Genomic DNA, 14,506 nt, shown 5'->3' on the forward strand with positions numbered 1-14,506 from the left:
ATTAGTAATGTCTTTCTAGGAAGACAAATCAGAGTTTTAATGAGATAGCATTAAAATGTGAATGGTTCTAGTTGAAGAAAACTTTGTACATATAAATAAAAAAGTATTAATCATATATGAAAGATTGAGTCTTTCAGGATCTCAGTATGCTTTTTATTTCCCTTCTGTAAAGATATGGAGATATGGAGATATGGAGACAGCTCAGTCAGTAAAGCACTTGCCATAGAAGCATGAGGATCTGATTTCAGTCCCCAGAACTGATATAAAAAAAGCTAGGCATGGTGGCATGCATTTGTGAGACCATTTGACCACTGAGGCCTGCTTGTCACCCAATCTGGCTACATGGGAAGCCAGTCAAAGATCCTGTGTCAGAAAAAAGAAAAAAACAACAACAAAATACTTAAGGTGTATGGCACCTTAGGACCAACATAGAACTTCACATATATGTGCACATATGCACATGCACACATGCGTGCACACTCACACACACAAATATAAGGTATGGAGGCAACAAATAATTTTCAAGCCGAAGTATGTGGATGGCTTAAACATCAGAAACAAATTTTAAGAAAAACATGATTTTCTTTTCCCATAATTCATTATCAGCAAGAGGGTAATCCTATATAGAAGCAATTTAAATTAAGAATATCCATAGAGCTGAGCAAGATTTTCTATAGGCCAATATAATAAGAATCTCTCAGAATAAAATTTCATTAATGAGTTCAAATACGTAACATCAGAACAAAGCAGAAGCTCACTTTCCAATGAGGAAAATACAAAGTGGACTCGCCACTCCTATAAAATGTATGTGAAAGAATTCTATCTCATCATGGTGAATTATATTTAAATGTATATTTAAAATTTATTTTGTCATTATGTACTAATTTATCTGATTTTGTATTTTCAGCAGTGCTTGACATAGATCTTAAATAAATATAGTTGTTGAATCACATCAAAAAGAAATGTTCATTGGTCCAATTATGGATAAGACACCAATTTATTTATTATTGAACTTCTCCAAGACTGGGTGATTACATCCCTGTACATGGTAAGACATTGTAACATCACTACTTCAAAGCTTTTTGATGGGTCATGTTTTCTTTCACATTTTTGATAGCTTTTGTAATGGATTCACAAGAAGGTTTCCCACTTTGCTTCACATGAATTTCCCTCTGTGGAGTACCACCATTCTCTGGTTGTCCTAGAATGTCCACAGTAACAAAGTTAGAATTAGTTCAAGGTATGAAACACATCACTATCAGTGTCTCTAATATAGCAAGCATGCAGAATAATAATAGACTGAGCACTGGTCAGTCTCAATGCCTAGGAAACAGAATATTTAAATCACGCATTATTGTAGTCATGGATAAGAATAAATAGATAAACATTACATCCTCTAAAAGTCACCAGCAGTGCCTAAATATATCCATGGCTTACTTTGGTGCATCTGATATGACTCAACTATTTTTAGATATTGCTTCAGAAAGCAGCTGAGGCAACAGAGGCAATTTTGCATTTAGATTTGGCAAATGCATATACATGCCTCATAATACAGTATATGGAACTCTGACTACACTACATCATCCAAACTGGGCACCTAGATTCTAGGTCACTCAGTTCTAATACGAAGGGCCTAAGGCAACTAAAAGAACAATCTGTCTTCCATTGCCCCTTGATTTTATTAGACCCTAGATTTAGGCAAACAGAATAAAAAATGTTTTAAATAAACAAAGGTAACAGCCTGTTGTGTTATTGATTTTGACTAATGTGTTTAAGAGGACAGCCTATAATTTCAGTAAGATTCTGACCAAGCTTAAATAATAAGTCTCTACATCTAGTATTTGTCTCTCTACTTTTCATTAACTTTGTCTATGAGAGCTAACCTGAATTAATCATCAAAAACTGAAATGAAATCCTTTAAAAGAATTTAACTAAAACAACATGACATTTAATTTTTTTTCATACATTCAATTACTAAAGTTAAAATCATACCATTATTTAATTAATTGTGTGCCTAGAGTAAAATAATCCAAGTAGGCTAGAACAGAATTGAGAGAAATAAAACATGACAACTGTGTTTACCACCCACCCTCATCAGCCTCCTAAACCTTCCCTCCATAAACCCATCAGCCATTTTGGATAGACAAAAATGTCCACTGGAGTGAAGATCTGCTCTATCTGATCTGATGGAAACAAGAGAATATGTCCTACCCCATTAAAAGCTCTGGTAACACTGAAAGAAACACTTTTCATAGCAGACTTGAACAAGTGTGTTCTGTAAAGGGTTTGGCAGTGAATATTTTAGAATATATGGCAGAATTGTTAGAATACTCTGTTAAATTTATATTTCAGATAAGCATTTTCTTTTAAGTAAAAGTATACACTAATGGGGGGGGGCGTGGTGGCACACACCTTTAATCAAAGCACTTGGGAGGCAGAGGTAGGGGATCTCAGTGTTCCAGGCCAGCCTGGTCTACATAGTGAGTTCCAGGCCAGCTGGGGCTACAGGAAGGTCTGTCTCAAAAAGGACCAAAATAAGAAAAAAAAAATGGAGAAAAACTATAAACTAAATCTGTTGTTGGCAACATAGCTCTGTAATCCAGTCACTCAGGGAACTGAGACAGGAGAATGGTCATGAATTTAAAACCAGCCTGGGCTATGAAGTAAGACTATGTTTCAAAACAACAAAAAAATACGTTGTCTTACCTTGGTTCTAATTAGCTAAATCTAGCAGCTCTACTTTGTGAGCTATAAAATCTCTTGGACAACTACTCATCCTTGGTATTATAGAGCAGAAAACAAACCTGTGTGGACATCTCCTTGGTCATTTATGAAAACAGAAACATGCATATCATTTTCACGTGTCTACAAATACTGCTTTGATTTTTTTTTCAACCTTTAAAACTATAAAAACCGTTCTTAACTTGGGAGACACAAAAAAGCAGGTGGCAGGCTGAATGTTATCCATGAACTGTGGTTTGCTGTAATTCAAATGCTTTCTGGATTAACAAGGTTTAAGTGTCCCCATACTGGGGCGACATTCTGGACTTATGGAGAAGTCCAGAAATCCAAGTATCTTTGGGGGGTTTTGTTTGTTTGTTTTTCGGTCTTTTTGAGACAGGGTTTCCCTGTATCCCCAGCTGGCCTGGAACTCATTATGTAGACCAGGCTGGCCTTGAACTCACAGACATCTGGCTGCCTCTGTCTCCTGAGTGCTGGGATTAAAGGCATGCTCCACCATGCCCAGCTCAGAAATCCAAGTATCTTAATATGCCTCCAGACTGGCTGATCATCCAACCACAGGAGAACTGAGATTTTTAACTCTGCCCACAGTGTCACATGTTTCAGACACATAATTGAGGATAAAGGAGAACTGGAGAACTTGGATGGTTTCAGGAGTTTAGGGTTGGAAGATCTTTGCCTGTGGCACTACTTGTAACAGCAACACCCTAAGGGTTTTAGATTGAATGTTGGTTCAGACCATTATTTTAACTTATTCTAAAACTTTAATGGAACAATTTTTAAAAACCCACATTATCAGACAAAAAGCTAAAATCTTACGTAAAACAGCTTTTTCCCTTGAAACCTTTCCTTTGTTTCTGCGTCCAAAACAGTCGACAGGAAGATGATCAATTGTAATTTCTCCTATTGTTGGTCTGATATCAAACCATCCTATAAAATATAAAAGTTAATTTTTAAGTCATGATAGAATTATCAAAAAAGACATTTTTAATAATTAAGGAAATTATCTAAACACCTCTTTTATCATATTCTTTAGAGTGGTGTGAGTATACTGCTTCAGTTGCTCATAATCTTTTTTTTAACTTAAAAAAAACTTTATGGAGAATTTCATATATGCACATAAGGTGTTTTGATTAAATCCATGCTCACTCTGTCCCCTCCAACCTCCCATATCTCCCCATCACCTTTTTCTGAAAAGCTTGTCTACTCTCTTTTTTTCCTTTCTTTCTTTTCTTTCTTTCTTTCTTTCATTCTTTCTTTCTTTCTCTCTCTCTCTTTCTTTCTCTCTTTCTTTCTTTCTCCCCCTCTGAAGAGGTGACCCTACAATTTCTTAGAGATTAGGTAAGAGCTCCTAAATACTTTTGACATTTTTGGCCTTTGAAACATTGTAAGTTGCTAAGATGCCCAAGGACATTTTGACTTTCAGCCAAGAAACTGGCTACTTTTCTTTGGGGTCTTTTTACCCTAACTGACTAGCCAATTCCTCATAATCTTTGATGCACAAAGTAGTTATCACACCTTAAAACGTTACTTTAAATAAGTATTTTTTCCCTTTAAGAGGGTTTTATTTCATTTTTGTTTTTACTTACTACCCCCACACGTCTGCATGTGTGTCGGGGGGTGGAGTATGCATGCCACAGTCCACTTGTGGAAATCAAAGTATGATTTTCAAGAGTTGATTCTCTCCTTTGACCTTGTAGGATCAGGAGATCCAACATAGGTTGCCAGGCTTGGAGAAAAACTTTACCCACGAAACCATTTAACTGGCCTCTCCAACTAGATTTTATATAGTTTTATTCAAGAGCTTATACTAAAAAGGAAAATTAATTATAAGTTTAATTCATTTTATGATCTTTTTTGGAATACACCTAGGGTACCATCACCCAGATAAAAAAAGACCAGTACCCCCAAATCCTTCCACTGTCTCCCAGAAAATATCCTACATGGAAAACACTGTCCTGACAGCTATCACTGTAAATTAGTTTTATCTATTCTGCAGCTAATTTAAATTCTACAACACCCATTGCATTTTACTTATGTTCATACTATAAATAGTGGCAATATTATTTCCATTTCTCAAATGTTTTGTAACTAATTTTGTAAATTTGAGCACTTAGGCTATTTCTCTTCATCACTCCTAAAGTTCATTTCCCCCCTGTAGTTCTTCCATCTCTAAGGTTATTCCTACTCATGAGTCATGGCCTCGTAGACTGAAACAGACTATCGATAACATTCTCACAACCAGCATTACTATCAGGTACTTTGGCAATATATAAGAAGCTTTGAGTCAACAGTCTTCAGAATCAAAATGAGTCCAGTAAGATGGCTCAGTAGGTAAAGCACTTGCCATGGAAGCCTGATGGTCAGAGTTCAATCCCCTAAACTGAAGTAAATGTGGAAGCAACTCCATGACATTGCCCTTTGACCACTGTAAGAGCATCGTGATATTCCCATGTCACTATACACATATCATACAATAACTAAAATTTTTAGAATCAACACAAGAAATATAACACTACTCAAGAATTAGAAAGGTGCTCATGGCTAAAGAGAAGTTCTTCCCAAAAGTAAATGAGATCCAGATGGCAAAGGTGAGCTTTTAAATTGAATAAAACAGCAAGTTTTTAGCCTAAAAGATTTTAAGAGTCAGAGGCACTAGATAAATACAAGGAAACAGTGTTTTCTAGACAGAACAGAGAAGTTGCACATATGAACACACAACGTTGTGATGATATGCACAAGATATGTGCAAGTTCAAGCTAGATAAAATCCCAGCATGGAGTGGGGAAGTGGGTATGAAGTCCCACTCCTAGCTGAGGTGCTGTTGGAAATTAGGGGAAGGAGAGTTGGTTTTCTTTAAGGATGTGACCCATAGTAGGTCAACCATGCTCCAGGGAATAGAACCACACCCAAGAGTATTTGGACAACATAAATTGAACTCTACATGCTTAAAAAAAGAGACATGAAGCTAGGTGTATAGAGTGGTAGAAGTGGTTTATATAATCAAAATACATTGTATGAAATGTACTTTATTCTTTGAGACAAAGAATAAAAATATTATTCTAAATAAATAAATAATAAAAGTAATCTATTTGTGAGTGGTATATCATTAATTATAAGCCTTGAAAGGATGAGGCAGGAGGATCACCATGGAAGTCAGACTACCCTGAGCTACACAGTGAGTTCCAAGACAGCCTAGATTGCACTATCCAAAAAGATAAGAACTAAACAAAACAAAAGATCCCACAATAAAACAGCAACATCAACAACATCTAAAGTAACAGACAGTAAAATGCTTGACAAAGAATTTAAGAACTTGATCATAGTATTCTTAGCTTTCTTAGCTTACAGAAGAGGACAAAGATTAATTTTAGACTAAGAAAAATTACATAATAAAATTTCTGGGTTAGCCTTGAAGAGTTGAAAATTTTCAAAATTAATACCAGAAAATGTTTTGAAAGTATTCAGTCCAAATGAAAAACTAAAAGGCAAATAAGAAACAGAAAAGGTGAAAAATAAAAAGCTTAAACAATTATGATAGAGGTGAATCCAGACCTAACAATAGGTGATACTAACGACCCAATGGAGAAGTCGATGCAAACCAAATAACCAAGGTCCATTCAACAGGTCACTTCATAGAAGGACAAGTTTGGGAACTTCATGATCTATAAATAAATCTGGGTGTTGTGGAGCACCCATTTAGACAAGGGTGGACTGAGAGCTCCTGTGACTAGATACGCAGAAGCTGTAGCTTAAGCAGGCATATGAGTCAGTGGGGGTGAGTCCTGGACAGCCTGTTTCTGCCAAGGGGCGGGGCCTGCTGAGGAGAATTGCCTGTGGAGAGCTAGCCACAGGAGAAGGGGCTTTTTGCACCATCTTGGGTAGGAGCCATGACACTGGGAACGCGAGAATGAATGGCCTGGCATTCGCCGGCCTGGAGCGAGACTACAGGCCCATGAGGCCTGGGTGAAAGCTAGCGGTGACTAAGGGAGAGGTGCAGAAGCGATCTGGAGTGGCACGCTTGGGATCTGGAATGGCCAGCTCTGACAGTTGTTTGTCTCTTTGTGACTTACTCCCCACCCCCATGGTATAAACTATAATAAATTCACATAAAAGTTTGTTATATGGTTTATCTGATAGTGCAAGTGACCCCGAGAGAACTCCGGCAACGGGGCAAGAATAGACCATTCAAAAAGTGGTACTACCACAAGTATTTATAATAGCCCCTTTTGTCTCAGGAAAGAAATGTGAGTCCTCCAGTGGTTAAGACCACAGACTGATCTTGCAGAAGACCCAGGTTTGATTCCAAGAACCCACATGGTGGCTAACAACCATCTGTAACTCCAGTTCCAGGGGATCCAAATGCCATCTTCTGATTTCTGAGAGCATTACAGGACATGGACTCACATATGCAGGCAATACACTCATACACATAAAATGAAAATAAAAAAAAAGAAATCTGAATCCTTTTCTTGGAGTCTTGCAAGAATGAGATTTAAGTATCAGCAGGAAACTGGTGATGAATCAGCTTGCAAGCTCACTCCACCTGCTGGCAGAATCTATGTCTTTTCATCTATGTTTGGAGTTCCCTATTCTCCGCTGGCCATAAGCCAAACATACTTCTTTTCTCCTAGAAGCATACTATTTCATGTTTTCTATGTCCCCCGGACAACAGTCTCCTGCTGTGTCTTTCTAATTCCAGTCAAATAAAGATTCCTGCCTATGAAGGCTCAAGTGATTTAGACTCATCCATTTCCTTTTTTAAGCTCCCATTTCATTTTATTAAATTTTATTATTTTTATGTTTATGCGTGTATTGCCTGCATGTAGGTAAGTGCACCCATGTCGTGCAAGGCCAGTGGAGGTCAGAAGAGGCTGTTGGATCCCCTGGGACTGGAGTTATAGACAGTTGTTAGCTGCCATGTGGGTGCTGGGATTCGAACCTGGGTCTTCTGCAAGAGCAACCAGTGTTCTTAACCACTGAGCCGTCTCTCCAGCCCCCTCATTTCCTCTTTTAAGGCCCATGCTTTAGTTATATCTTCAAAAGCCTGTTTACAATGTAGTGTAGCAATTCTACTTATCAAAGATTAGGACACAGATGTGAAGACATTTTGTGTACTATAAAGTTCAATAAAATTCACTAAAATTTAGAAACATACATAAGGTGTGAGGATATAGCTCAGTAGTAGAGAGCTTTCCTAGCAGGTACAAGAGCTGGGTTCAATCCCTACTACCATATGTACACAAATTATATACACATACCTGTGTATGTGCGTCTGTGAGTGAATGAAACCAAGTATAAAATATATATAGTATTCATAGTTTAACTTCATTTGAATCTAGGAAACTATAAACAAAAGCAGTTAAGACAGTAGTTTCCCTGGGAGGAGAGTGCAATGAGTTCAATCAAGAGCCAACAGGGAAAGGGAAAGGTATTGGTAATACTACATTTCTTAAACTGCATAAACTTGCACAAATACATATTCACTGTTTATTAGGCTTCCTTAAATTATTCATATGTTATATATATGGGTGTATGATATATTTTGTAGCAAAATTTTAATGTTTGAAATAGATGTTTTAATATGAATTCCTACAAGAGAATTAATAACCTGTATACTTTCTTTGCTCACAAATCAAAGAGCAGAACCAGAGAGCAGAACAAATTAAGAAAGAGGAACAAGAAACACAGGAGGCTAAAAGTGAATCTGGTAAGGGAAGACAAAACCCAAATTATCCCTCACAGCTTGTAGAAGAGTTGAAGCTGCTGCCTTCCTCCTCTTGGAAGCAGAGAGAAAACGGCTCTTCAGGAAATGTATTTCAAAGGACAGAAATGCTAATGAGATATATATTTTCCTGACTAGTTTGTGTGCCACTGAAATGACGAGATCTCTAGATGTCTGGAATCAAGGGAGATAAGACAGACAGAGATAGAGGTGGAGATAGAATATCATTTTCATTTACTTTGCTACTTGCCTGGACAACTGATGGAAATGAGGGAATAAGCTTTGTATGCTTTAAATTACATTAGTAAATTTTAAAATTGGAAAGTTTGCCCTACCATCCACATAGTAACAAGGCTATTAAGGAAAAAAAATACCTCTGACCATTCTCTCCTAAACAACATCCAAATTGAATCATGGTAATCTAAGCTCTCCCTACCTGCTTGACTCTTAAATATTCCTTTCTCTTGAGTTACTTGAGTTGATAAGTAAATTTATTTCCCATATAAGTTTATATTAATAGATTGGCAATTATTTTATCTAAAAATATGTGTCCATCCCCCTTTGTTCTAGTTTGCTTTCAATTACTGTGACAAAACACTCTGACCAATACCAGCTTGGGGACGATAGGGTTTATTTGGCTTACACCTCTCATGTTACAGTTCATCACTGAGGGAACCCAAGGTAGGAACCCAGGGCAGGAACCTAGAGGCAGAAGCTGAAGCACAGGTCATGGAGGAATGCTGCTTACCAGCTTGCTCCCCTAGCCCATGCTCAGCTTGTTTTCTTATACAATACAGGACAACCTGCCCAGGGGTGGCACCAACACAGTGGACTGGGCCCTCCCACATCACTCAAAAATCAAGAAAATACCCATCCCACAGACATGGCCATAAGCCAGTCCAATGGAGGCAATTGCCCAATTGAGGTTCTCTCCACCAAGTGTGTCAAGTTGACAGCTAACTCTATCCAGCACACCCTGGTAACTTGTGCTTCCATAGAAAAGCAAGCATAGGGAGATAAATTGTTCCAGTAATGTCAGCCCACTGCAGGCTTTTCTTTAACCTGGCCTCAAAACTAGCCTCATTTATTTTAGAAGAACTCACCTGTTTCAGGGAAAACTTACCTGGATTCAGTTTTCTGCTTAATTTTCTTTGCAACATTTGCAAAAGGAAAAGGAACTTAATTTTAAGTTCATTGTTGAGCATATTAGGATTGCTTAGTAATTCTGATAATCTAATGTTATCTTTAATAGACTTTGAAACTGTAGACCTAGGAACCAGGGGCAACCGCATCTGGTAACTGTAGTCTGTGAAATTTACCAAGTCATCCTGTACACTTTTAATTCTGGAAATAAGAAACAAAATGTTATTGACAAGCCACATTTCATTAGTGAGATGTATATCCTCAAAACTTAAAATTTCTAGAAAATTTCAGATCACTTACTCTTGATGTGTTAGTAAAGTGTAAACCTCCTGTATCAGTATTTCAGGCACTCCAGCTTTACAGTGAATTGTTCCATGGATTAGTTCTTTAGGTAGTTTAATTTTTTTTCTTGAGAGAAACTTTAAATATAGAAATAATATAGAATAGGAAGAATAATAGAAAGAAAATACTCTCATCATTAAAAATTCTATAAAATAGTCAAATACTTAGAATTTACTTCAGTAACTCCTCCTCTCTGAGCTAAATTTTTATGTTTAACACGTTAACAATATACACTGTTGTTCTGCAAGAAAACTACTATTATATCCTATGTTACTTAGCATATACTCAGTTTTATAGGCTATTCATGACATAAACAATTAGAATTTGATAAACGTTGCAGTTTGTGAAGGAGGCTGTCAAGTTAGTAACATTTTAACCTAGACATAGTCACAGACACACTCATAAATATCCATGCAGAGCACACTCTCTAAAACAAAATTCATAGGCAAGGGGATGCTAATTTGCTAATTTACCTTCTCTATCTGTGCCCAGTTATCCAACTTGACTTTTAAAGATGTCCCATTTTCAAAGGATGATAATCTAAGATCCCAGGGGTAATATATACAAAATATCTCTGCAACCAAATAGCCATTTGAAAAATCCCTGATCCATAAAAATAAGAAATAATAAAGTGTAGTTAATATAAATTTGCCAATTTTATAATTAATAGAACTTTAATACTTCATACTGATAAAGTATCTTGGAAAATTTGTCATGGGTCATTGCTCTGAGAAGGATTTACAGTAGTAAAGCAGTTTGCTAAAATTATTGTCTAAACATTTGGTGCTTTTAACAAATTCAAATTACCAGCATTAACAAGATTCCCAGGTGCTTCAAATGAGCAATGTAGGTTACACACACGTTTGTATGAAAAACAGATTCCCAAAATTAGTGAACCAGAGTTCTTCCTGCAAAAGACCCATGGTCTTCATTTTCATGGAATTTAGCTCGCATTCTGTATTAACTGCCAATAACGTCAGGGCCGCTACAGTTGAACGGAAGCTTTCTAAACCTCAGATAATGCTCAAACTAGGTGCCATTTCTAAGGGATGGCAAATTGATCCTCACTAATATTATACAAAGAACCCTTGATCGTTGACTGTTTCAGGAATTTTGTAGTACCAAAGCATTCCGTGTTAGTTTAAGCCTACAATTTAATGATTGGCTGAATAAACCAATGAACGAAATGCTTCATCGGGTTTCTCTTAAGCTTCACGCTCTGTTTTCGCGTGCATGCGTTGTTTTCCCGTTTATGCGCTACATGGAGAGTGAACTAGATGTAGACCAGGAACAAAAACCAGGCCAGGGAGGGCAATTCAAAGTCTAGGGGACCCTGAGCTGAAGTCTCAGGCAGGCTGTATATCGTATGGCATGAAGTGGGGAGGGTTGGGGGCGGGGCGCAGTCTGGCTTGCTCCAGCACCTGCAGATGTTTCTGGGGAAGAAGCTGAGATCCAGGCCCTGGAGCCAGCGCAGGACACAGCGAGACACGCGGGAGCTCTTCGCGGGATGCGAATACACAAGACACCTCTTGGGCTTCACTAAGATGGGAATTACAGGTGATGAGGAAAGAGAGGGTGACTTGGACGGGGCTACCGCCGGCAGAGTTAAGCTATCTTCCTTCTGGCCGGCAGCAGCCATCCCGCTTTCTAGGTGTCTATGGCAACAGCAGCAAAGGGATGGAACCGAAGCAGGGAAGGGGCGGGGCCTCGGCCTCAGCTGTCTTTGTGGTAGCTGTTGATCTGGGTTTCCCTCTCCATTTCCAGAGGTTTAGGATGTCAAGCAATGGGTTGGGATTTGGAATCTCTCGACTTTTGAATGAGAACAACAGTATGGGGAACTTAACGCCCTAAATTGGGCTTCCAATCTCAGTTTTTGGCTTCACTGGCAACAAACTGAGAGATTTCTTTTTGTTTCCTGGTTCATAAATTTGATATTTTAAGGAGCTTCCAGTCGAATGTTTATGTTCCTTTAAGCATTTTGAAGAGGGTTCTGAGAAAGTCCCAGACAACAGGAATAGTTTGGGGGTTTGGGGGGCGGCTGGGTTTTGTTTCAATAAGCCAGCTGAAAAAGAATTTCTTTAAAATGTAGCGGTATAGCATACCTATTTGTTTTGTTACATCAAGTTCAATCATAAGATCTGTTCGAATCACATTTTTTTCTTTCTTTTTTTTTTTTTTGGTCTTTTTGAGACAGGGTCTTACAAAGATCCGCCTGCCTCTGCCTCCTGAGTGATGGGATTAAAGGCGTGTGCTACAACGCCCAGCTTATTTTAAAACAATTTATAGATTAAATATTTACTGTATGATTCATTCACACATTAATTCAGTATTTATCGAGACCTTATTATATGACAGGAACTGATCTAGAGACTTGGAATTCATTAGCAAGTGATGTAGAAAATAATGATTACAGGGTGGGCAGGTCAATTATAGATGAAATAGTTATACAAGGAAACTATTAAGATACTTTAAAAATCTTTATAACAATAATATAACATGGCATATTGATTATTATATAACATATGACATAAAGCATGCCTGGTGCTCTATATAACAGTATTTTGAATGTTCATTAATAAACTAACCAATGTGAATTTGTATATGGTTGTACAGATGGCTTAGAGTGTTAAAATACTTGCTGCCAAGCCTAGCTACCTTAGTTCGATCACTGAAACTCACTTGGTAGAAGGAGAGAACCAACTCCCACAAAGTTGTCCACTGATCTCTACATGCACACAGTGGTGTGTGCCCCATCCCCACATACTCTAAATGAATATAATTTTTAAAGGAGTAAAATGATTTTAAAAAAAGAAACAACACGTTTTCTCTTTCCCCAAAGGTATTTCCCATCAATGGTTCACTCAGTCAATGACCTTTTTTGAGGAACTATAGTAAGCTAAGAGCTAGATTTTCATTACCAGTGTAATAGCCCTGAGTCACATTGAGCTGTTTATAGTTAAAATTAAATCCTTAAACACAATGAATTCAGTAGCACTGTCTATCATTTGCTCAGTACCCAGGTGTGGTCTTGTCTATTATGTTGGGTAGCATTGATGCAGTCTTTTCCATCACTATAGGACTGTTGGACAGCCCAATGGGAACATATTCATAAGAAATACAGGAATATTCATATAAATGAAAAGATCACATACAATGACACGCTCTGACATGGTTCAAGTATTTAGGGCTATCAACAGAATGAGTAATTTGGCCTGAGGGAGTCTAGAAAATCTGCTTAATGGAAGTGACCATTGAATTGACTTTTCATAAGGTAGTATTTTGAGTAGATTAAGACTCAAGCTTTAGGACCTGGAGAAATTGTTCAGCAGTTAAAGGTACCTACTACTTTTGCCAAGGACCAGGGTTCGGTTCCTAGAACCCATGTCAGGTGGCTCACAACAAGATACATAGCTTCAGGGAAATCTGACCCCTCTGGCTTCTGTAGGCATCTGCATTCATGTCTAGAGGCTCGCGCTCCCACACACACACACACACACACACACACACACACACACATACACACACACAAACAAAACCTTTTTTAAAAGACACAAGCTTTAAAGGACTTGTTCTACTTTGAATCATCTATGGGACTTTAGGTTTGTTATTTAACCACCATAATTTACAAAACATGGAAACGGTAAACATGGCATTGTTGTGAGGATTAAATAAATAAGTCAACTATGTAGTTTCTAGAGCATTAGAGGATACAGGCAACACTGCAATAAATTATTGTTTCTCTGATCATGAAAATCAACTGCATAAGAGTGGGAAATTCCACACAAAATGACTAATGTAAGCAAAAGGATAGAAATGTGATAGTTTTTATGAATTTCAGGAAATAAATTACATATTACGCTTACAGAAAGTGTTTATGCATTAGGGCTAACCTAAGATTTGAGTGGTAATGCAAAGGCAAAGTAATTATCCACTGGAGTTTAATTGTGAAGTCTTACTTTGAAGCTAAAGTTTTTCTATAATGAATGTGGCAATTGTTAGGCAAACGCATTTGTTACAACATATTCTTTTTCACTCTGTAGCTGGAATTCTTCAGTTTTATTTCTCTTTTGCTAAGTATTGGGTAAACTCTGTCGATAATGGAACTGTAGAGCACAGGAGGCCAGAGGAAGGGAGACAAGATTTGCTGTTTCCCATTTGCTTATTGTTCCTGTCCACATTACCCCAGCAACGAAGTGTCAGATATCTGACAATGGCAGTTGGTTCTGGTATGCCATACATATTTAGCACTCACAACAGGTTCCATCATACTTTTCACAGAGATTTTAGTAAATACTCAGAAGCTGTAGTCCTTAGATATCTAAAACCCAGATTTTATTCTAGGATGGTTCCTCAGTAACATCTATGGATACCCTCTGCTCAGAATTCAGAATAAGTAGAGATTTGCCTCCGAGTTTCAGGTTCTTATCACCTTAATAGCCACAACAGGGTTGATAATTACTTCTAGAAGCATCAACTGCAGTATTAATTTGATTAATACTGATGTTCCTCTTTTATTTGTTCAATTATTCAACGTCTGTTTAACCAGTTCCTTAC

At 37.6% G+C, this 14,506-nt stretch overlaps 1 protein-coding gene across 1 annotated transcript; it reads right to left on the reverse strand.

The window, feature by feature from the left end:
- Nucleotides 1-1,067: 1,067 nt before the first annotated feature.
- Spata4 (spermatogenesis associated 4) lies at nt 1,068-11,591 on the reverse strand. The gene is made up of 7 exons (XM_008847169.1): nt 11,374-11,591; nt 10,426-10,555; nt 9,911-10,029; nt 9,591-9,811; nt 3,562-3,672; nt 1,463-1,477; nt 1,068-1,192 (listed from the first exon to the last, which is right to left on the reverse strand). The coding sequence occupies exons 1-7, from the start codon at nt 11,589-11,591 to the stop codon at nt 1,068-1,070; spliced, it is 939 nt and encodes a 312-aa protein (XP_008845391.1).
- Nucleotides 11,592-14,506: the final 2,915 nt, after the last annotated feature.

The sequence above is a fragment of the Nannospalax galili genome, unplaced genomic scaffold (assembly GCF_000622305.1).
Source record: "Nannospalax galili isolate Female #2095 unplaced genomic scaffold, S.galili_v1.0 scaffold461, whole genome shotgun sequence".
Lineage (NCBI taxonomy): Eukaryota > Metazoa > Chordata > Mammalia > Rodentia > Spalacidae > Nannospalax > Nannospalax galili.